This window comes from Peromyscus californicus, unplaced genomic scaffold (assembly GCF_007827085.1).
Source record: "Peromyscus californicus insignis strain IS unplaced genomic scaffold, ASM782708v3 Scaffold_19__1_contigs__length_69161282, whole genome shotgun sequence".
NCBI lineage: Eukaryota > Metazoa > Chordata > Mammalia > Rodentia > Cricetidae > Peromyscus > Peromyscus californicus.
The window spans coordinates 60,602,267-60,623,809 of NW_026294491.1; the positions used below are offsets into that span (position 1 = coordinate 60,602,267).

The 21,543-nt window shown below is 54.8% G+C and overlaps 1 protein-coding gene across 2 annotated transcripts in view; it reads right to left on the bottom strand.

The window, feature by feature from the left end:
- Tmem63b (transmembrane protein 63B) overlaps window positions 1-21,543 on the bottom strand; it is a 27,114-nt gene continuing 5,571 nt past the window's right edge. The window contains exons 2-24 of one of the 2 annotated variants that reach the window (XM_052745432.1): window positions 19,643-19,825; window positions 19,341-19,420; window positions 19,095-19,133; window positions 18,089-18,179; window positions 16,148-16,185; window positions 15,123-15,265; window positions 14,981-15,032; window positions 14,723-14,831; window positions 14,107-14,177; window positions 10,662-10,742; window positions 8,220-8,343; window positions 6,577-6,710; window positions 6,267-6,404; window positions 5,959-6,112; window positions 5,156-5,262; window positions 4,915-5,001; window positions 4,688-4,753; window positions 3,419-3,581; window positions 2,772-2,877; window positions 1,636-1,803; window positions 1,298-1,413; window positions 1,065-1,145; window positions 1-782 (exon numbers count right to left, since the gene is read on the bottom strand). In XM_052745432.1, the coding sequence (XP_052601392.1) occupies window positions 591-782; window positions 1,065-1,145; window positions 1,298-1,413; window positions 1,636-1,803; window positions 2,772-2,877; window positions 3,419-3,581; window positions 4,688-4,753; window positions 4,915-5,001; window positions 5,156-5,262; window positions 5,959-6,112; window positions 6,267-6,404; window positions 6,577-6,710; window positions 8,220-8,343; window positions 10,662-10,742; window positions 14,107-14,177; window positions 14,723-14,831; window positions 14,981-15,032; window positions 15,123-15,265; window positions 16,148-16,185; window positions 18,089-18,179; window positions 19,095-19,133; window positions 19,341-19,420; window positions 19,643-19,801 (2,499 nt within the window). In that variant the 5' untranslated portion in view covers window positions 19,802-19,825 and the 3' untranslated portion in view covers window positions 1-590. The remainder of the gene's footprint in view (window positions 783-1,064; window positions 1,146-1,297; window positions 1,414-1,635; window positions 1,804-2,771; window positions 2,878-3,418; window positions 3,582-4,687; window positions 4,754-4,914; window positions 5,002-5,155; window positions 5,263-5,958; window positions 6,113-6,266; window positions 6,405-6,576; window positions 6,711-8,219; window positions 8,344-10,661; window positions 10,743-14,106; window positions 14,178-14,722; window positions 14,832-14,980; window positions 15,033-15,122; window positions 15,266-16,147; window positions 16,186-18,088; window positions 18,180-19,094; window positions 19,134-19,340; window positions 19,421-19,642; window positions 19,826-21,543) is intronic. The other variant, XM_052745433.1, reaches the window with a different exon arrangement.

Here is a 21,543-nt window from a genome sequence, read left to right on the forward strand (position 1 = left end):
TTGGAGCTTTTGTTTTTATTTTAAAGGAAAACAAAAACAAAAAACAAACCCAGTGCAAAACCCCCTTTTCCAGTGTCAGCCATGCCCCTCCAGGTCACCCCCTGGCTCAGGCCTGACTCTTGCTCCCACTCTGCACCTCCCTTCTCCTGCATCCCAGAGGGCGGCAGTTCATGTCCCTGGAGGCCCAGATCCAGGGGCAGTGAAGAGAGGAAAGAACTGGGGGCAGCTACAGATGTGCTCATTCTCCTCAGGCCTCCAGCCATGGCACCAGGTACCCACCTTGGCTCTCATTAACCCTTTCCTGGGCACACTACTGGGTGGTGAGGCTGATCTGGGGGGGACTCCCTCCACACCCCTCTTTGCCCCGGGGCCTGCTCGGGGCTGTCCTCACCGAGGTTGGGGGGCTCCCTCCCTCCCTCCATGGTGGGGGAGAGCAGTGAAATCCCCAGGTTTAAATACCTTAATGAAAGCAGGAGACAGGGGAGGAGGAGGGGGTTTAGTTCTAATAAATTATTAGCGTTTTGTTTTTTTAGTGTCCGTGGGGGGTGGGTGGAGGGGCAGGGCGTGGCCTCCAGGGCCCCTCCCTCCCCTTACTGGTGAATCTCATTCTCTATGAGGCTGTCCTCGCATGACTGGAAGTCTGTGTCCGTGAGGCCATCGGGCGGCATCAGCAACTCCTCATCTTGGGAGGAGGATGACGGAGGCTCGTCGCCTGAGCTCCCAGGAGCCCCATCCCCGTCCCCATCCCCCTCTGAGTCCTGCAGCACCTGAGCGATGTATTTCTGAAGGGAAAAGGAAGAGGGGTAAGGTGGACAGCTGCCCCTGATGGGTGGGTAGGTGGGGGCAGATACCTCAGGGCCTGCGGGAAGCATAGTGGACAGTGCCCTAGGGGATGGAGTGGAGAGGGTGAAGCCAGGTCTCTCCCATGCTGGCGTCCACTGCCATGAGGTCTGGTTTAGGCTGACTTTGGTGGAGGACTAATGGCCCACGCAGATTTGGGACTGAGTCTCTGCAAAGGCCCCCGCCCCCACAAAGCACCCACGGCTGTGGAGTAGGGCACTCACCGCAGATTTGGGCACAGCGGCAGCAGTGGGGGGCCGTCCGTTACTTCTGGAGCTCACGGCATCTGTCTCTGTGTGTTCAATCTGAAGGGGTCCAGGGAAGGAGAGGAAACATCCTTGTCTTCCGCCCCAGTCTCGCCCCTACACCCTCTCAGCCCCTTTTGACCCTGTATGCCACTCCCACAGAAAACCTCTGCCCCCGGCCACACTCCACCGCCTCCGTTCCCGCCCCACACCTTGTAGTTGTGGGCACTGAGGTATTTGAAGTGTCCGAAGCAGACGTGGCAGAGACAGATGACGATGGTGATGACCAGAACAACGAAGGTGAACATAGACGTGGGGGCTAGGAATCCTGGCGTCGGGGGACAAAGGAAGGAGCTGCCACCCGGCCTGTCACTCGGGCCCTCTTCCAAGGGGCTCGGTACCACAGCCTCCGACTCCTTCACTCCCAGCCATGTGACCTCACCGAGACCCGCCACTATCTACCACGTGGGCCTTATGTGGCCAGTTCTGTCTTCGAAAGTCCCTTCTGTCCTTGTCACCACCCCCCCCCCCATGGGGTGGTGGCCCTCACCCGCGCGCATGGTGGAGAAGAAGAGCAGCCAGAAGAGGCAGAGGATGGGCGCCGCCACCACCTGGTTCACAGCCCCTGAGTGGATCTTCTTGTCCAGCTTGGCCGGCAGGTAGGCGTAGTAGAGATTGTACCTGTCTACCAGGTGCTTCAGCAGCATGTACATGAGTCCTGAGGAAAGCCAATGGCCCTGACCTCGGAACCAGAGCCCGTGGACCTTGTGTGTCGGCCACAGGCTGTCCTGGCCTCCTGGGTTGGCTGAAGGGCTGGTCTCTGCTCCTGACTCGCCCCTTCCCTCAGCTCCAGGACAAGGCAGTGCTCCCTGACCTGCCACAGATTGAAGCTGCAGCTTCCCACACTCCAGTCCCTCCATCCTGGGCAACCTCCCCATCCCCCACGACAGCCATCAGAGAGACATTGTCTAGATGACCAAGAAGCCTTTGAAATCCACCTCACTTCTTTCTCCCCGTCCCTCAACAGTTGACTATAGACCAAGGGCAGGTTCTACTTCCTGAAGCTGAGGGAGCTTTAGACAAGGCTAGGAGGTTAATTTGAGAATCTGGAGCCTTCAACAGGGACAGAGGGTGGGTAGGGAGTTAGGATGCTATGGGGGAAGGTAGAGGCTATTGGTGGGATCACGGTCAATGAGAAACCTAGCTAAACACCTTCAAAGAGGAAGAGGGACCTGCCCAAGTTACATGGTTTGCCTGCATTAGGACATGTCTACAAGGTACAAGGACCTAGCCCACTCTGGAATCCAAGGGATTTTCTTGAATTTTGAGGTCTGTGTATCAGTGTAGATGTTGGTAACAGGAATGTGTGTATGTGTGTATAATAACTCGGAGGGAAGTATGTCCGCGTATAACCAAAAGAAGGCCTTGGTGCCAGTAACTATTGCTGAGGTGGATGTTGATCCAGGGACTGGGCATGCCAGGTGGGCCAAGCCTCAGTAGAACTGTTCTCCCCCTCTTCCCCAAGGCCTGGCCCCAGACTGAGCCAGGAACCAGGCGGGAGGCCGGAGAGGCCGGTCTCCCAGCCGGGGCCCTGTCCAGTCGGGGTGGCCTGCCTTACTAGAGTGGAGCGGGTGAGGCCCTGGGTTCCCCCGAGCAGGGCCCAGGTCCCGGCGCGGCGGTGCCTACCGAAGGGCACGATGATGGGGCAGGTGATACTGTAGGTCATGACCACCGTGAAGACGCACATCATCCAAGCGTAGGCTGCGCCAAACTGGAACTCGTAGGCCTGATGCTGGGGGGGACATGGGCAGGAGGGTGGCTCAGGGTGGAGGGGACAGGCTGCAGGGGGGGGGGCAAGGCAGGTAGGCGGCGGCCAGGAACTCTGGGGCTGGGAATAAAGCCATGGGGAGTGAGGGACCTAATGTGGGGTGGTGCGGGGGACAGCAAAGCAGATGGGAGGCAGGGGCTGTGGCTGAGGGGGAGGCCAGGCAGGGGCAGTGACGGGGCGTGGGCAGGTAGGGCAAAAGTTGAGGACTAGGGGACAAGCTATCCAGCGCCCTCTTGTGGAATGAGGGCAGAGGGACCCTAGACCAAGGGAGCTAGACCTCTCCCAACTCCAAGCACATAACACTACGCTCTCAGAACTCAGGGACCTCCTGGCATCATCGATGTCCACCCATAGCTATATGTGTGGGGAAACTGAGGCTTCCGAGGGAACTAAAGTCCTTAAGTCCCAGCATCCTTGCGCCCACCACCCGAGCCTGACTGCTGCTGTTTCTGGTTGGGCCACCAGAGGGCGCTGTGCGTGTCGCCGCTGCCCTGGGCGGCCATACCCGCTTCACGTTGCGTCTTTCGGCGGCGGAGCGCGCCAGGCAGAGCCGGATCATGTACATGAGCAGGCCCGGGATACGCAGCAGGTCCATGGCGTTACCGATAAAGGCTGAGGCAATGACGTAGTTCACGAAGAAAGCGCCGTTGTCCGGCAGGAACACACACCTGCAGGCAGCAGGTGCTCCAGCGCTGCACCCTTGGGGTGACCTGGTGGCTGCCTGCCCACTGCCAGCATGGCAGCAACCACGCCCTCACCCTCAGCTGCTTCCTCTCTGTGCACACCCCCCATCCTAGACCCGTAATACCTGTGCTCCAGTTTTTCTGCAGTGTGAACCCCAAAACACAAAAGCAAGCCCAGATGCACACCCTGAAAACCAGCCCAGAGACCTACATAGATGGTGTACCCACCCCATAAACATCCAAGACCACATAAGGCCACCAGAATGTGTAGTATATAACTGCTGAGACCTCCACAGAAAATCTCAATGGCACCCTCAGACATCTCCAAGGATTTGAGCTCCAGAAAACCCAGAAAGTTTTCCAACACTGGCATTCCCACAATAGAGAGAGCCTCAGACTCACTCATCAGCTTCAGAAACCCTCCCTCAGATGTCTATGGTGTGCGGGGGATGACAAGAACCAGACAGTCCCTAAGTCCAAGATGGTCACAGAAGATTCCAGCAAGTCCCTAGAGTTTGAGCCTACGAGAGCCACCGTATGCATCCGGAGACAAAACAGTCTCACTCTGAGTGAGTGTGACACACTTTAGAGACAAAACTTGTTCTACATAAGCTCCTTCAGCTTTGTGCCCCAGAGCCGGCCACTCTTGAGTTGTGAATCTAAGAGACCTCAGTATTCTTGTGACCCTCAGGGATATTCTAGGAGTCCCCAAGTCACCCCCAGATTATGACCAAGTTCCTACTACAGGTACCTCCCTGACCTCCTGGGTGAAACCCAAGACTCCCACGGTAGTCCTAGAGTAAGAACCGGTGTGTCCACACAACACCCCAAATGTGAGCTCTGAAGACTTAAAATCTACCTCGAGCATGCACTCAGCCACGCAGGTGCATTCCTGAGCATGAGTCATCAAGTACCCACTCCATCCAAGTACATACCCAACACCCTATGGGTGCCTTCTTTTAGTAGATCGTGATGTGAACCCCACCCCTTATGGCTGGAAGCTTGGTGATACCCTCCTATAAAGGCTAGCGGTGTCTCCGCCACATCCACCCGTCATTTGTCTCTCTCCCCCAAGTGCTCTGGTCACTCACTCAAACCGAATGGCTGCCTCGGCCAGGAATTTCTTGTCAAAGAGCCAGCGGAAGAAGAGGTCTAGGCTGCAGGGAGGAGAGAAGGACGGGAGCTGGAAGAGCACAGAACACCGGGGCAGAGGGTCCCCAGGAGCCTCTGGGGGAGCCCAGGGACAGGTAAGCTTCTCCCCGGAGCTCTCTCCCTATTCTGCACTCCCACCCGGCTCCCCTCGCTCCTCCGCACTCACCTGCTCAGCCCCAGCGAGGGCAGGAGCAGCACCATGAAGATAAGGAAGGTGTAGCACTTGTGCATCGTGGTCCTGTTCTCCCCGGAACTAGGAGAGCAGGCAGGCGGCAGAGCACAGGCCGAGGTCAGGGCAGGCCAGCTCATCCTGGGACCATGTCCCAGGAGGCTCCCTGGGGTGGTGGGGGCTTCCCGAGGTACAGGTGCAGGGCCCGGGGCTGGTGGAGTGTGGGCAGCCAGCTCACCGTGTCCAGTGCGCTTCGAAGAAGGCAGAGTAGTAGACGATGGTGGGGAGCAGGGCTGAGAAACACCACAGCAGTAGTGTAGGGAAGAACTGAGTGATGATGGGGTTCTGTGGGGGGGACAGGGGGTGTCAGGCAGGGACAGGTGGGTGGGTCTAAAAGTTCAGAACACTTGGATGGCTGGGGTAAGGGTGGAGGCTAGGGTCCCGGGACCGACTCCAGGGTGAATGTTGATGGTGAGCATCTGCTGAACACCTACTGTGTGCCGGGTGCCTGGGCACATGACCATGAAACTACATCATTTTCCCAACGAGCCAACCTAGGCTACAAGAGACTCGATGGCTTGGCCAGCTAGTGAGCAGCGGGGATTGGGTCTGGACTAGGACCTGCATCTTATCTACTGAGCTTTGGAGTGCCGAGTTTCAAGGAGGCGTACTCTGTACATGGCAGGAGGGGCGGCAGAGGCTGGGCAGCCCCGAGTGTACCCTACTGTCATCTGAACGGCTTCCCGCTGACAAGGGGCTCTGAATGTCGTGAAACCTCCCAGCTTTCAGAGAGAGGAGAAAAGGGGCCTTACCCAAGGTCATGTGCCTGCCCCCTGAGGGGTTTATCCAGGAGGTGTAAACCTAAGGGTGGCCCCTCCTAAGGGCAGGTGTAGTGGAACCCAAGGGCAGGTATGGTGGGAGCATCCTGGAGGGGCTAGGCTAGGAGAACCGGAACCAGAACCACAGCAGGGATGAGGGAGATGCTGCCTGGTACTGATGCTCACGGCACGTGACGGAGGGCGGGGTGGGCATGGGCCTCACATTGAGGTACTCCACAGGCTTGGTGACGTTGAACTTGTCCATGGTGGTGATGATGATGGCTGGGGTGGTGAGGAAGAAGAGCAGGATGAAGAGGACCACGTTGATGACGAGGCAGCGCAGCCACCAGATGAAGCCTCGGATGGAGAGGTGCTCCCTGGGAAGGTGGGGGAGGGTCACCCTGAGGACTCGGGACTGACTGGTCTCTGACAACATCTACCCCCTCCCCCTCCTCTTCCTGCTGGAAACAGCCCCTCCGTCCGTCCGTCCGTCCGTCCGTAAGAAGCCCCATTCCACCTGCTACGGCTCACCAGTAGATGTTCTGGGGGTCAGGGGCATAGGTCACAGTCCAGTTGGAGATATGCAGGGCCTCGCTGCAGGAAGAGGCGCGCGGCTCCCCACGGCAGGCACAGCCCTGGCATTTACACACGTTGAAGTCCTTTAGGATGCTGGGGGGGATGGATACTTGTTACTGCAGCCGAGACTGGGGTCCACAGGGGTGAGGACGGGGGGGGAGGGTGGGGGTGGGGGGGGTGGGGGGGAGGAGGGGCGTGCAGAGCGAGGGCCGGGAGCAGCAGGCGGGGCCGGGGGCATGTGACCCTGACCCTAACCACAACTCACATGGCTGTGATGGTCTCGTTGTGGAAGGTGACGAAGGCCATGCCGAGCGGCTTCTCGTTCACCTTCTCTTTCTCCCGTCTGTAATCTTCTTTCAGCCTCTGCTCCAGCTTCGTGTAGTACTCGATGGCCTCCACCTACAGGCGGGAGGGTCAGGGGCGCTGGTCGGCGCTGGGGGGCACCCACGGCGTCAGCCAGCATCACGCGGCCGTGCTCCCTGAGGCCGTGCTCCCTGAGGCTTTCTGGTATGTCGGGAGTCGCTCTGTCCTTGCAAGGTGGGCACAAGGAACCCAGTCTTTTTTTTTTTTAATTTTATGTTCTTTGGTGTTTTGTCTGTGTGAGGGTGTCAGATCCCCTAGAACTAGAGTTACAGACGGTTGTGAGCTGCCATGTGGGTGCTGGGAATTGAACCCGGGTCCTCTGGAAGAGCAGCCAGTGCTCTTAACCGCTGAGCCGTCTCTGAACCCAGTCTTAAGGGGGAAACCAAGGAACGCGGCAATGAAGGAACTTGTTAAGAATACAGTTTGTCCCCCCTCCTTCCATCAGTCCTTTTCTCTCTTTTTGGAAACTGCGACGCAGTCAAGATTGGCCTTAAACTTGAGATCCTCCCAAGCAGTGGGATTACAGGTGTGTACTATTTGACTAGCTTCTCAGCTGACTATTTTTTTTTTTTTTTTTTTTTTTTTTTTTTTGGTTTTTTCGAGACAGGGTTTCTCTGTGTAGCTTTGCGCCTTTCCTGGGACTCACGTGGTAGTCCAGGCTGGCCTCGAACTCACAGAGATCCACCTGCCTCTGCCTCCCGAGTGCTGGGATTAAAGGCGTGCGCCACCACCACCCGGCGCTGACTATTTTTAAAAAACAGGGTCTCACGGTCTCCCAGGCTGGCCTCGAACTCTCTTATGCAGCTGAGTATGACCCTGAACTTCTGACCCTGCTGCCTATACCTCCTGGATGTTGCGGTCACAGGCATGTGCCACACCTGATTTGGGTGGTTCTGGGGATCAAAGCCATGGCCTGTGTGTGCTAGGCCAGCACTGAACAACATCCCCGATACCTTGCTATGCTTGCCTAATCTATGGTTGCACTGGTTGCTCTTCCAGAGGTCCTGAGTTCAGTTCCCAGCACCCACATGATGGCTCACAACCATCTATAATGAGATCTGGTGCCTTCTTCTGGTGTGCAGGCATACTATATACGTGGTAAATAAATAAATCTTAAAAAAAAAAAAGTTACCACAAACAGGGTAAACCCAACAGTGAGGACAGGTCTTCAGGGGCCGGCAAGACGGCTCAGTGAGTCAAAGGAGCCTGTGGCCAAGCCTGAGGACCAGAGTCTGAGCCACAGAATCCGTATGGTGTAGAGAACTGACTCTCACAAACTGTTTTCTGACCCACACATGCACCATGGTATACCCTCCCCCGGAGAAATAACTATTTAAAGACAGAGTCAGGTTTCCATGGACTCCAGAGGGAGTGGAGGCTTATCTGGGTAGGGCCCAGGCCCTCTTCCTCTGGGAGTCTGTTCATCTTTGGGTCTTACTGTCCCCCACACCTGTTTGTCCTGGGGTGGTGGGTCGGGTCTACCCATGGCCATCCTTCCCAGCCTTGCCAGGGACCCTGGGCACCTAAAGGCAGCCCACACGGTACCTGCTCGCAGCCTCGAACCACACAGCAGCAGAGGTGGCCACACGGTTTGGGGTTGATCATGGTAGGTACATTTTCCTTGCTCTGCAGGTTCGTGAAGTACAGTTTTCCCCGTTCAGCCTTCTTCCTGTAGGACCCGGGGGCCAGTTACCCACCACATAGGGTCTGGGGATGGCTGGGAGGCGGGGTGGGGAACTGAGCTTGGGGTCACCAAGAAACCAAAAGGGTTTTGTTTGTTTGGAGAGAGGGTTTCTCTGTGCAGCCCTGGCTGTTCTGGAACTCCCTCTGTAGACCAGTCTGGCCTCGAACTCCCAGAGATCTGCCTGTCTCTGCCTCCTGAGTGCTGGGATTAAATATGTGCGTCACCATCACCTGGCAAAACTCAAAGCTTTTTTAACTGTGGGCGTGAGGTGGGGGGCACATAACTGAACTTGAGGGCTATGAAAAATCAGGCCACAGTCAAAGGTCTCTGAAAGTTCAGCGACCACAGATTAATTCAAAATAAAATAAACACCTCCCGAGTCTGAGGTGTTTCTGGCAGAGCTCGCCTGTACTGCAGCATGCGACTCCACTGCAGCCTTGGTTCTGAACACACAGCCTGAGGTTTGTGTGGCCTTTGCCGCCATGCCAGTGACTGCTCCCCGACAGTCTGGCTCAGACTGTGTTAATGAGTTGCAGTGATTTCACTGTACATAAATAGCTTTTTGCTCCTGTAGAATACTGGTTTAATTATGAAAAACAAAGAGTTAATATTTTCCTGCGCTATTCCTCATATTTTTGGTACTGTGTAGACACACCAGTACATCCATTTTAGGAATGTGCTTTTCTCTTGTTTGTGCTGTGTGTGTGCACGGGTGTATGCATGTGTGTACAGGAACAAGACACTGACATTGGGGGTGTTCCTCAATTGTTCTACAACTTAGGGTTTTTTTTCCTGTTTTTTTTTTTTTTTTGGAGACAGGGTCTTTCTATTATGTAGCCCTGACTGTCCTGGGACTCATGATGTAAACCAGGCTGGCGTTGAACTCAGAACCACCTGCTTCTGCCTCCCAAGTAGGCCACCATGCCACCGGGCCTGCACCTTAGTTTTTGAGGCAAGGGCTCTCACTGAATTGGAGCTCATGAATTTGGTCAGGCTGGATGGCTGATGAGTTTCAGGTATCGCCTTTCTCTTCCCCCCAGGACCAGGGTTATCCATGTGCCTGGGGCTTGGCTTTCACGTGAGCGGTAGGGATCCCGACACAGGTTCTACTCTTGCATGAGAAATGCTTTCCCCACTGACCCATCTTCCCAGCCCAGTCTTTTCATTAAATAATAAGTGATAGGATTATATGAGGACCGAGGAATTTTTTAAAATGAGTGTGTGTGCGCGCACATGTGCACGCACGCACGCACGCACACACGCATGCGCGCACACACATGCACACGGAGGGTAACTCGGCACCACTGTCACTCTGGCATCCCCCTCCTTGGAGGCAGGGTCTCTTGTCTTTGCCTCACCAACACTGGGGTTACGAGTGTGTGCTGTGATATGACACCTTTGCATGTTCTGGGGACTGAGCGTCTTGTAAGGCAAGTTCTTTGCCAACTGAGCTAGCCCTCCAACCCTCCGACCCCAAGAATTGTCTTAAGTTTCTTTCTTTCTTTTTGGTCTTTCAAGACATGGTTTCTCTGTGTAGCTCTGGCTGTCCTGGATCTCTGTAGATAAGGCTGGCCTGGAACTCGCAGAGATCCGCCTGTCTCTGCCTCCCAAGTGCTGGGATTAAAGGTGTGTGCCACCACTGCCTGACTCTTTCTTTTTCTTTCTTTGTTTTTTTTTTTCAAAACAGGGTTTCTCTGTATAGCCTTGGATGTCCTAGAAGTAGCTCTGTAGACCAGGCTGGCCTCAAATTCAGAGATCTGCCTGTCTCTGCCTCTCAAGTGCTGGGATTAAAGGTGCATACAACAATCACCAGCTAAAAGATATTTATGACTTACTATCAGTAAATGTTTGACTTGTATTCCTATTTATATACCTACAAACCTGAGGAGATGTAAAATTTTCTCAGATGCAAAGGGGTTGGGAGTGGACAAAATTCAGGTCCCCAAGGGCAGGGGCTGTCCTTTCCTGGGTTTGTTTAGCCAATATGGCTCAGCAATATTCCCATCCAAGGATCTCCTTGTCCATTTCTGGAGGGTCAATTCTTTTGCTAATCTGCCATAAATTCTTGTACTGTAGCTTAAGAGGGTCAGTCCTCAGACATGGGGGCCACAGACCCCTTCCCTCTTGCAACACACTCTAAGCCCCAGGCCTTGGAAGTAACAGAGACTCCCGAGGCTGAGTCATATTCAAAGCACACAAGGGAACATCTGAAAAGGGAGCCAGGATCCCACAAGGTGGCCAAGATTCCCTCCATGATGAGCAGAGGGCCCCTGGTGCCATCCTCCCCGACCCCAACCCAGTACCTCTCGGCATCGAGGAACATGAGACGAGCCACGTTGTAACAGGGCCGGGCTTCCAGCACCGTGCAGTTGGGGTAGGCCTCCCTGAAACACAGTCCAGCCGTCATGCTCTGCAGGGCCCCTCACTGCCTACCCTTGCTTTCATCCAGGGCTCCCCCACATCAACACATCCCCAGCTCACCCCCAGCTCAGTCTACAGCTCTCTAGAACTTCAGAAGAAAAAAAAAAAAAGAAAAAAAGAAAGAAATCATCTGGCGATGGTGGTGTACACCTTTAATCCCAGCACTCAGGAGGCAGAGGCAGGTGGATCTCTGTGAGTTTGAGGCCAGCCTGGTCTACAAAGGCAGTTACAGGACAGCCAGGGTTACACAGAGAAACCCTGTCTTGAAAACCACACAGACAAAAAGAACAGAACTTTGAAAATAACTTCCTCATGTTATGTGAGTGGGGGTTGGGTGCAGGTATGCCTTCAGACTCTCTAACCCAGGATGTGTGAGGACACCATTGTGTGGAAGTGGGGAGACCAGGGCTTTGGTCTGATTCTTGCCCAGGGCTGTGAACTTGAGGTTCAGAGAAACTGTTTCTAGTCACAGGCTGTTCTCTGAGCCCTGTTCCCGGAAGCCCTGGTCCTGATCCAACACTTGGCCTTGACTTTGGATTGACTATAACCAATCTTGGCCCAAGACCAACAAGAAACTGATCCTGAATCTGATCTCTAACCCTGGCCATGACCCAGGCCCAGGGCTGACCCCTTCCCCCAACCTGAGATGCAATGCTAGGGCTAGCTGCCCTGACCCACTGGCACGTGGCTCCGGAGAGCATTCACAAAATGCTTGCTGATCCACCAAGCAGGGTCCTTCCCACTTGACTGCAAACTGATCCAGTCCTTAATCTTGACTGTTTCCATCTTCTGATGTCTTATTAAAATTAAATGAAGGGTCACCAAGTATTCGAGACACGTGTGTGTGATAAAGTTCCACAACAGCAAGATGAACTTCACAAACTCACATCTGGCTCCGGGTCCTTGAAAATGAGCTCACCAGGTAGCCACAGCTCTTCCCCTCACGGCTCTTTAAGCTGCTGTAGGCTTCCTCTTTGGGAGAGCAAGCGCTCACCCTTGCCAGGCTCATGGCAAATCCTCTAAAGCTAACCAGACAGGCTCGGTGATTCCACACAAAGGATGTTCTCTACCTCTTCTGGGACAGTCTTCTAGTCCACACAGTCCTTAGACCTGGACCACGAGCCTCAGTGAACACTGATGACCACTCAGCTCAGTGTGGACAATAGCTATCTCCTAATCATCGTCACATACAAAGTCCTGTCCAACAGCCTCCCCACTGGAAGTGCTCACCAAAGCAGGCTGAATGCACAGGTGGGTGAAAGGCAGATTTCATTATGTTCAGCCCACTGAAAGCTGTCCAATAAAGACTAGATTCTCTTCACCCCTCCTTTGTGAGTGAGCATGAACTCTAACCACAGGCTCTTTCCTAAACAAAATTAGAGACCAACCCTGAAGCAGCCCAGCCAGGACATGTCAATCTAGTCTGGCTTTCTGCCTCCCACAGCACATAGTAGGATAGTGGAGTTGACCAGGAGGGTACACTCCTTCGCTGTGCTCAGGTCTCTCTCTGCTCAAATGCCACCCTCTGAGGGTCACTTTCACATGTCCCCCTTCCCTGCTCCGGATGGCACCTTAGCACCTCCGCAACGTGATGGTGTTTAGAGCAGCTCCTCTCCACTGACTCCCAGGACTAATGAAAGGAAAATGGCTGGGTTTGTTTACTGCTACATACTGACCCCTTACCCGGGGCAGGCCCATGGCTCACTAGTGGTCTGCATCAGGACATGTCAATACAAGCTGACAATTGTCCAAGTGGACAAAATGTCACTTGATCCTGAGCACACGCTAGACCTCAACCTAGAGTGCCCTATGCTGATAAAAGGTTGAACCCCAAATACTTCTCTTACCCTATTTTGTAAGCTGTAGAAGGGCAGGCCTTACTTCTAACATTTCCATGCCTGCACACAGATGTTCAGTATATGTGTGCCACATGCATCAGTGTCTAGCTCTGGATCTCTGTGCCTTATACCCTGCAGAAGGCTCTGGAATGTGGCCTCTGATCCTGCTCAGACAGTACTGCTGACGGACGACATACTGACCAGCCCAGGACAATGACAGCAGACCCGGATCTCAGGGATAGACCTGGGGCTGGGGGGATGGCTGGGGCTTAAGAACACTGGTACGATTCCAGAGGCCCAGAGTTGATTGCCAGTAATCACACAACTACTCAAAACCATCTGTAACTCTAGCCCCAGGGGAACTGTCTCTCTCTCTGGTTTCCACAGGCACTGTGCCCACATGGTACACAGACATACAGTCAAAATACCCATACACACAAGTAAAATTTAAAAAAGAAAAGAAAGAATAAGCCCTGAATCTGCCTGAAGCCTGAGCTTGGACCCAAACCAGTAACGTGCCTTGTCATGACCCCTGGGTGGTTCCTAATCTGGGTCACAGATTGACTTGTCCCTTGTCATGGACACTTGCTGGCTCCTAATTTGGGTCACAGATTGATTTGGACCAATCTCAGTTCAGACCCTTGACTAACTGCCACAGCTGGTCTCCATGGTGTGACCTTTGAGCTGGATGACGGTTCATTTATCTTTGGGAAGAAATGAATAAAAGTGTGACATTACCTCTAATCCTGTCGCAGACTGTCCCTCTAGACCCTTACAGCTGGGCTCTTAACTCTTTTGTTTGTTTGTTTGTTTGTTTGAGACAGGGTTTCTCTGTGCAGCCCTGGCTGTCCTGGAACTAACTCTGTAGACTAGGCTGGCCTCGAACTCACAGAGATCCACCTGCCTCTGCCTCCCAAGTGCTGGGATTAAAGGTGTGGGCCACCACGACTGGCATCTACACCATGAGTTCAGCACCAAGGTGCCTGTCCAGGTGCCTGAACTGAAGAGCCAAAGAAGCTGAGGGAACACAGGCCAACCTCCTCAGAAGCCACTCACAGCCCATGAACTTTCCCACAATGCCTGCATATGCACCAAGTAAATGCTGCTAATAATTCTGAAGCAGCAGCCACCTCCGGATCCTGGGCCAACTACCTACTTGACCCAGTCCAAGCCACGAGTGGGGGAGTGCAGGAAATAAATGGGGCTGCACTCTTCAGGATTCCATCTTATTTCTTTCATTTACTTTTTATTTTTTTTTGAAAGGCTGGGGATCAAACCCAAGGCCATGGGTGACTCTGAGTGACCCCTCAGCTCTGTCCAGTTCTGAAGGGGTTGTCACTCAGGATGGGATGTGAGGTCTTCCCCCAATCTGCTCCTCTCAGCCTGTGCTGCCAACCGTTGAGTATGACTCAAGGGTGTAAAGATGTCCTTGGGGCTAACGGGCAGGCAAGGGTCTGCATGCCTGAGGTGGGGTGGGCTGCTTACTCACTCAAAATGCTTCTTGATTTTTTCTGACTCTGCATATTTAGAGATTCCGTTGATGAAGAGAGTCCGTTTGACCTGGGGAAGAGGACAGCAGGCCTGTCTTCCTGCAGGAAGGTGGGCTCCAGGAGAGCCAGAGGACACGGGGAAGGGTTGGGGGTGGGGTGAGCAGAGGGGCAGGTGGGTGGGAACAGGCCTCAGGACTTGGTCAGGTCTCAGTGGAGTGTTTGTAATAGAAGCCTGACGGAAGAGCCAAGAGGTGCCTTGTTCCGTGAGGGGATGCAGGGGTCACCAGATGGCTGGACGCTTAGATCCCAGAGGACCTAGCACAGTGGCTGACGGAGAACAAACGTTTGGTCCAGGCTGGGTGAATGGCTGTAGAAGGTGGAGGACTATTTCTACCATCCATACCAAGCAAGACGACAATACAACCATCTGACAGCAAGCACTACCAGCCAGGGCCATTTCCCAGGGGCCGGGCTCAGCATGGGGAGGCCCAGGCAGTCCCTTCCTAGGATCCCTGGAGAGGTGCCCTCACCCCACTCGGAGGAGGGAAGCCGGCAGCCCCGCTCCACCCAGCGGCCCTGCTCCACAGCTGCAGCCCCAGGGCCGCACGTCCTCACCAGGTCGTCCTCCTTGTAGCGCATCTTAGAGGTGTGTCTCCGCATGCTGTAGACGGTGAGCAGCAGGTACAGGAAAGCAAAGGAGGTGTGCAGCCAGAGGAGATTATTCCTGGGGGGCGGGGCGGGGCGGGCAGAGGGTCACCTGGGGTCATCAGTCAGCAGGGTCTACCTCCGTGTGTCCATCCATCTCTGAAGCCTCCCATCTCTTGCTTCCACCCCAGACCCCGTCCCACCGCAGGGCCCCGTCCCCAGCCTCACCCTGATTTCAAGTTGGCAATGGTGGTTCTCCCGAAGCTGTAGGCATTGTTCTCTGGAAGGCGGGAAGGAGAAGGGGATGGCGGTAGGGTCGGCACGGATGCCCTTCCGCCCCTTCCACTCCAGCCCCCTGGCCCTCACTGACCGAGCAGGTCCCCTGAGAAGTTGACAGGCAGTACGATGCCCACGGAGAGGACGCCCACGACGACCAGCAGCCCGATGATGTGTCTCTGGAAGGACAAGTAGTGCACAGCGTCGCCCCCACACTTGTCCCGGATCTCGTCATCCCTGCAGACCACAGGAGGCAGACGGAAGAGGCTGGTGAGCAGCAGCCAAGGCAAGGCTGGAACCTGCCTGCCCCACCCCCACCCCAGCCACCCCAGCCACCCCTGCTGGTGGGGCAGCAATGGGGTTGAGATGGAACTTCTCCTCCTCCCGATTTCCTGGGAGGGGAGGAAGAAAGGAGGAGGGGTGCTCAGAGCCCGGAAGTGGCTAGCAAAAGAGACGTGAGAGAAAGAGGGAGCGAGGTCAGAACGGAGAAGACAAGACAAGAAGAGGGAAAAACGGGAATGGGAGGCAAGAAGTCGGGATGTTGTGGGGTGGAGGCTGGGAAGTGGGCAGCGGCAGCTCCTTCTAGGGCCCTAAGGGTCCCAGGGCTGAGCTCCCACGGCCAAAGGCCACGCTAGAGGAGGGGCCCAGAGCACGGGGAGGGGCCCGGTGCTGACCTGTCCCAGCTTCCTGCCTTTCTCAGCGCTCACTGCCTGCCTGTGGACTCTGGCTGGATCTCCTGAGTTCTGCCTTGCTGGCTGCTGGCTCCTGCCTGTGGCTGGCTGGCTGCTTCCAGCCTGTTTGCTGTCCCTACCCGCTGGCTGCAGAGAGGCCGAGGTGGGGGCTCCGGCCCCTGCTCTCAAGCTGTGGCCAGCGCTGGTAGACCAGGGCATGGCTGGCCTCGTGCAGAGTGCCACAGAGGAGATGATGGGTCAGAATAAGCATTCGGGGGTCAGCACAGGCTGGACCCCCATTGCCTGGCCTCTTGGAGTAGGGTTCGGGGTACTGCGATGCCTAGGAGCACTAAGGCCCTCAAAGCTGCTGGCCTTGATTTTGGAGGGAGATGACAGGTTCTGAGGTTTTTCTCTGTTTCTCTTTAGAGTGCGCAGACCATTCACTTACTTTATCCTGAAGATGGCTGTGAGCCAGGAACAGAAACCCTAGGGGAACAGAGGGAACACACTGGAGCTCCCGACCTCCCAACCCGACCTCCCTCCCGTAACCTCCACCAGGAAACAGTTCCTACAGCCACCCCTGCACCTGGGGACAAACCTCATCGACACACAGGACGGAAGAAGTCTGGTAGTCTGCCTAGTATGGGCGAGGCCCTGGTTTCTATCTCTAGTACTGAAAAATTGAGTCTTTAAGTAGGGATGAGGGAGACGGCTCAGTCAGTAAAGTGTCTGCCTTGCAAACCAAAGGACCACAGTTCAATTCCCGGATCCGACAGAAAAAAAAGCAGGGCGTGGTGGTGCACATTCCCAGCCCTGGGGAGGCAAAGACAGACGGATCTCTGGGGTGTACTGGTGAGACGAGCTAGCCTAACAGGGAGCCCTAGGTCCCAGTCAGAGGCCTGTCTCAGAAGACAGCGAGGCAGGCCCGGGAAGACGGCTTGTTTGATCTCTGGACCCTCGAATGGTGGAAGGCGAGACTGACCTCCCCAAGCTGTGTTCTGATCTCCAGACAGAACTTAGTATGTGCATGTGTGTGTACGTGCGCACGCATGATGGACAAATAAATGTAACCTCCCCCCATGCCCAAAAAAACCCCAAAAGATAAACCAAGCTTGACAGTGCCTGAGGAACAATGGTCAAGGTTGACGTTAGCGTCCCCATGTTCCTGAACACATGTGCAAACACACCTGCACACGCACAAACCACACACACACACACACACACACACACACACACACACACACACACACACGAGTATGTATACAAGAAAAAAAAACCCACAAAGAGCTAGGGAGAAAGCCAATTTCCAAAAGTCGCCCTGTTACCTCCATACATACAATGTCCACAGTGGTAAACACACCCACAAACTTATACAAATGAATTGATTAAATTAAAAAAAAAAAATTAGGCTCGCTGAGCAAAGGTAAAAGCATTTGCTGCCGAGGCTGCCGACCAGATCCCACATGGCGGAGGACCTAAGCTGTCCTTTGATCTCACACGTGCTGTACAGCCACCCTCCCCCACTTCACACACACACACACACCGTAAAAGTCTATATAAAAAACAAACAAACATGGCTCCCCAAAGCAGAGGGGCGTGCTGTGCGGCCTGAGGGCCCGCCTTCAGGTAGAGAAAGGGTCCCCCTCACCTTCTACCAGGAGAAGGCCCATGTTTAGCGCAGGATGGGGAGAATGCGCCTTCCGGCCAAGATGCAGGAGGTCTGGTCACCTGAGCTCCATTCAAGTCTGGGGACCGTCTGGACACCTCTGGCTAGCAGGGGTGATCCCAGTGGCTTGCCACTTACCCCGTGAGTCTCAGGAAGCTGACCTCTCTGCTAAGGCTGCTGCAGGAGCCCCAGCCCAAGTGTGACTGGCCAGGGCCGACCCAGAGATTCTGCCTGGGGACTTCACCATCAAACAACGGGAGGACCAGGCAGGGACCAGCTGTGTACCTGGTCTGATGCGAAGGAGGTCTGGGGACTACTGTGACCTGTCAGGTCTGAGGGGACTGTTCAGTCAGCACTAACACCCAGAAGACAGTCGGTCCCTAGGGCCAGGGCCACTACCCTACAACTGCAGTGTAACATGAAGGGGGTCTAAGCTTTACTACACGGACCCTCAAGTTCATCATGGCTTCTAAAACCATGCTCAGAGAAAAAGGAGTTTTCATCAACAGTCTAGGTGGGCATCAAATTCTACTGTGGCGGACAAAGTTCGGAGCTGATAAATGTTAGGGGTGCCATTCAGAGGACCTCGTCCTGTGTCACGGGCGCTCTGGGCCTGCTGCTGGCCTCCGAATGCTAGCATGCCACCTTCCTCACTGAGAGAAGGCCACACTGGTGTCCCTGACCTTAGGGCAGCACAGTCAAGGAAACTGGGAGAACACTCACGTTGTCCCTCTGGTCAAAGTCGACGGAGCTGGAGACGGAGGTGAGACGCTCATACCGGTCATGACTGTCCCCATGCAAAGCTGACGCCACACTGGGGTAGGGAGACAGAGCAGAGCAAGGTGAGAGGAGGGACGTGAGCCTCAGAGCGGCCGACGTCAGCACCCCGAGGGGCTCAAGAAGGTAGAGAAAGCGCAGAGGCTGAAGCAAGAGTGACCTCCCCCTACCCTGCCTCCCTCAGGGGTGATGGACAGTGAGTGGGCCTTAAGGGGGGTCTTCATTACTGCCCAGAATGGAGGTTGAAGCAAGGAATGTTAGAGGTCCCTGCAGTTCCGGAGGTGACCAGCAGGGGGAGTGGGAGATCGGCAACAGACCCAGTATTACCCCAAAAGCAAAGGGGAGGTGAAGGAAAGCGGGACCGGAAGAACCCAAATAGGTGGCAAGACTGGAAGGTGTCTCTTGGGCAGGGCCCGACCCTCCCTTTTCCCGGAGCCATCAGCTGCCACAGCTCCAATTCAGTCCTATGCACAGAGACCACAAGGAGACATTAAGGCCACACAATGGGGACTCCTTGGGCAGGGCCCGTCCTAGGCCTCCAGAAGGAGCAGGGAACCCTGGAATAGGAAGAACTAGCTGTTAGGGGATGGGAACCGTTGGTGACACCCAATCTTGTCTCTGCATGATAGTGCTAGGGATTTTCTGGGGAGTTCCCAGAGGACGGTCCCTCGCCCCAGCCAGTGAAGGCTGAGAACGCAGGGGTCCATACAGAGGGGATTTTCTTAGGCAGGGAGCCTAAGAGGAAGACCGAAACCAGGAAGGGCAGAGACAAGCTGAGGAGCCCCCTGTTCTGCAAAGCACACCGCCTGCGTTAATCTGAAACAAGAGCCTGCAGAGGAGAAAGCTGCAAAAAAGAGAACCAGCCACTGGTGCGGAGAGAAGAGAAGCGTGAAAAGGAGAGGGAAAAGGAAAGCTGGTTTAGTGTGGATGAGGGGGCTGGTGCCCCACATACTATTCCTGCTCCACTCGCTCCCTCTCCTGCCGGCGAAGCCTGGGGACAGAGAACAGACAGGTTACAGGACGAAGGAAAGTCCCCGGGGACCGGCGAGACACAGAGACACAACCCACGCTGGCCCAGGGACTAGTCTCTTTCCATCCCTCAACAGAGGGGATGGGGAAAGGCTGGCTCCTCCCTGCTCCCAAGCAACACAGAACATGATGTTGGTGTACAGTGGAGGGCAATCCCAAGCTTTCTTACCTGTCTGCATCTGTTACCAAGGCCAGCCGCCCATAGTCCCAGGCCACCTTCCGGAGGATAGAGAAGAGGAACAGCAGGGCCTGAGGGCAGAGGGGGGGCAAGTAAACAGCTGTCTACAGCCAGGGGTCAGAACCTTAAAAGGGAGGATGCTGGTTTGGGTCAGTGGACAGAGTTGGAAAGCAGGAACCCCCTTTTTCTTGGTTAGGTATGGGAAGGTGGGGCATGGGTCAGAGGTGGAGGATATCTACAGGGGGTGTCCTGGGCCCAGGTGTCCAGGGTAGGGACAGTATGAGGACACTCACAAGGAAGCACATGAAGTCCAGAGCCAGCACGGTGGGGACGCCCCCAAAGGGCAAGCCCTGTAGGACAGTGCTGCGGATCCGGGCACTGTAGCAGTAGTCCTTGGAGATGCTGCTGTTGAGGGCCGCGGTGCCCAGTGTGGCCAGCAAAAAGGGCAGCATGGCTGCTACTACCGCATGGTCCTCCTGGGCAGAGGGCAAGTCAGTCAGCTGGGCTCATCCCTACCCACCCTGGCCTTGCACGGTGGGTACAGAGGGTTGGCCAGCTGCCTCGGTGGGTGGGAACTCTGCCCGTGAGAAATAAGGGCCTCGGGAAGAGAGGTGTGTATCACATGGATTTATTTCATGGCCCTCTGGCTATGACTCTATCCTGGGTCCGGCAGCACACTCTGATCCTAATGGGGGGGGGGGGGGGTGACTGGTTTCATTACAAAGGCAGAAGTGTGAGCGCAATGTCTACCTCCACCTACCCCAACTCACAGAGAATCTCTCCTAGGCAGGAGAAAGAGGAGGGGTGGAGACTGTAGGTGTTTCCACGGTTAAGAGCTTCGCTGCTCTTCCAGAGGACCTGGGTTAGGTTTCCAGCATCCACATGGAGGCACATGACCATCATAACTTTAGTTCTAGAGGATAAGATGCCCTATTCTGACCTCTGCAGGCACCAGGAATATATGTGGTACACACACACACACACACACACATCATAACTTTAGTTCTAGGGGATAAGATGCCCTCTTCTGACCTCTGCAGGAACCAGGAATGTATGTGGTACACACACACACACACACACACACACACACACACACACACACACACACACATCATAACTTTAGTTCTAGGGGATAAGATGCCCTCTTCTGACCTCTGCAGGAACCAGGAATGTATGTGGTACACACACACACACACACACACACACACACACACACACACACACATCATAACTTTAGTTCTAGGGGATAAGATGCCCTCTTCTGACCTCTGCAGGAACCAGGAATGTATGTGGTACACACACACACACACACACACACACACACACACACACACACACATACACACACACACAACTTTAATTCTAGGGGATAAGATGTCCTCTTCTAACCTCTGCAGGAACCAGGAATGTATGTGGTACACACACACACACACACACACACACACACACACACACACACATACATATACACACACACATACGCACACACACACACACACACACACACACACACACACACACACACAACTTTAATTCTAGGGGATAAGATGCCCTCTGCAGGCACCAGGAATGTATGTGGTACATACGCACAGTCACACATGTAAGGCAATATACATAAACATTTTAAAGATGGGTAGAGGCCTGTCTCTGTGCCAGAGAGTAAGAGTCCAGAGCCAACTGCTTCATTCTGACCTCCTCAGAACCCCTAAGTTCAATTGAAAAGTGAAAAGAGAAACAGAATGATCAAATGTGCTTAGATTTTAATTCTGCTAACCCCCTCCATAGAGCCACCTTCAAAACAGATGGTCAGCCTCAGAGCTGCTCCTGTGTCCTCAGGGCAGAGCACTGGCTGGAAGGCAGGCAAAAGCACCAGATTTCAGAGTCTGTGTCACCTGCTGGTGCCAGCCACACCTGCCCTTCTCCACCCCAGCTTCCCTTCCCTCCCTCCCACTAGCTGTACAGGGGGAACAGAGGGGTATGAGGACTACAACTCCCAGAATGCTGTGCTTCTGCCTCCGGAGCAGAGCAGGCTGGGAATGCTGTGCCCTCCAGCCAGCTTTTCCATTGGCAAAAGAGGGGAAAGAGTGGGCGGAGGCCTCTAAAGGCCCCCAGCAACCACTGTACTACTGTCTTGCCTGGTGCCTGCCTGGTGCCTGCCACAGCCCTTTGTGCTCTGAGTGGATGAGGGGCAGGA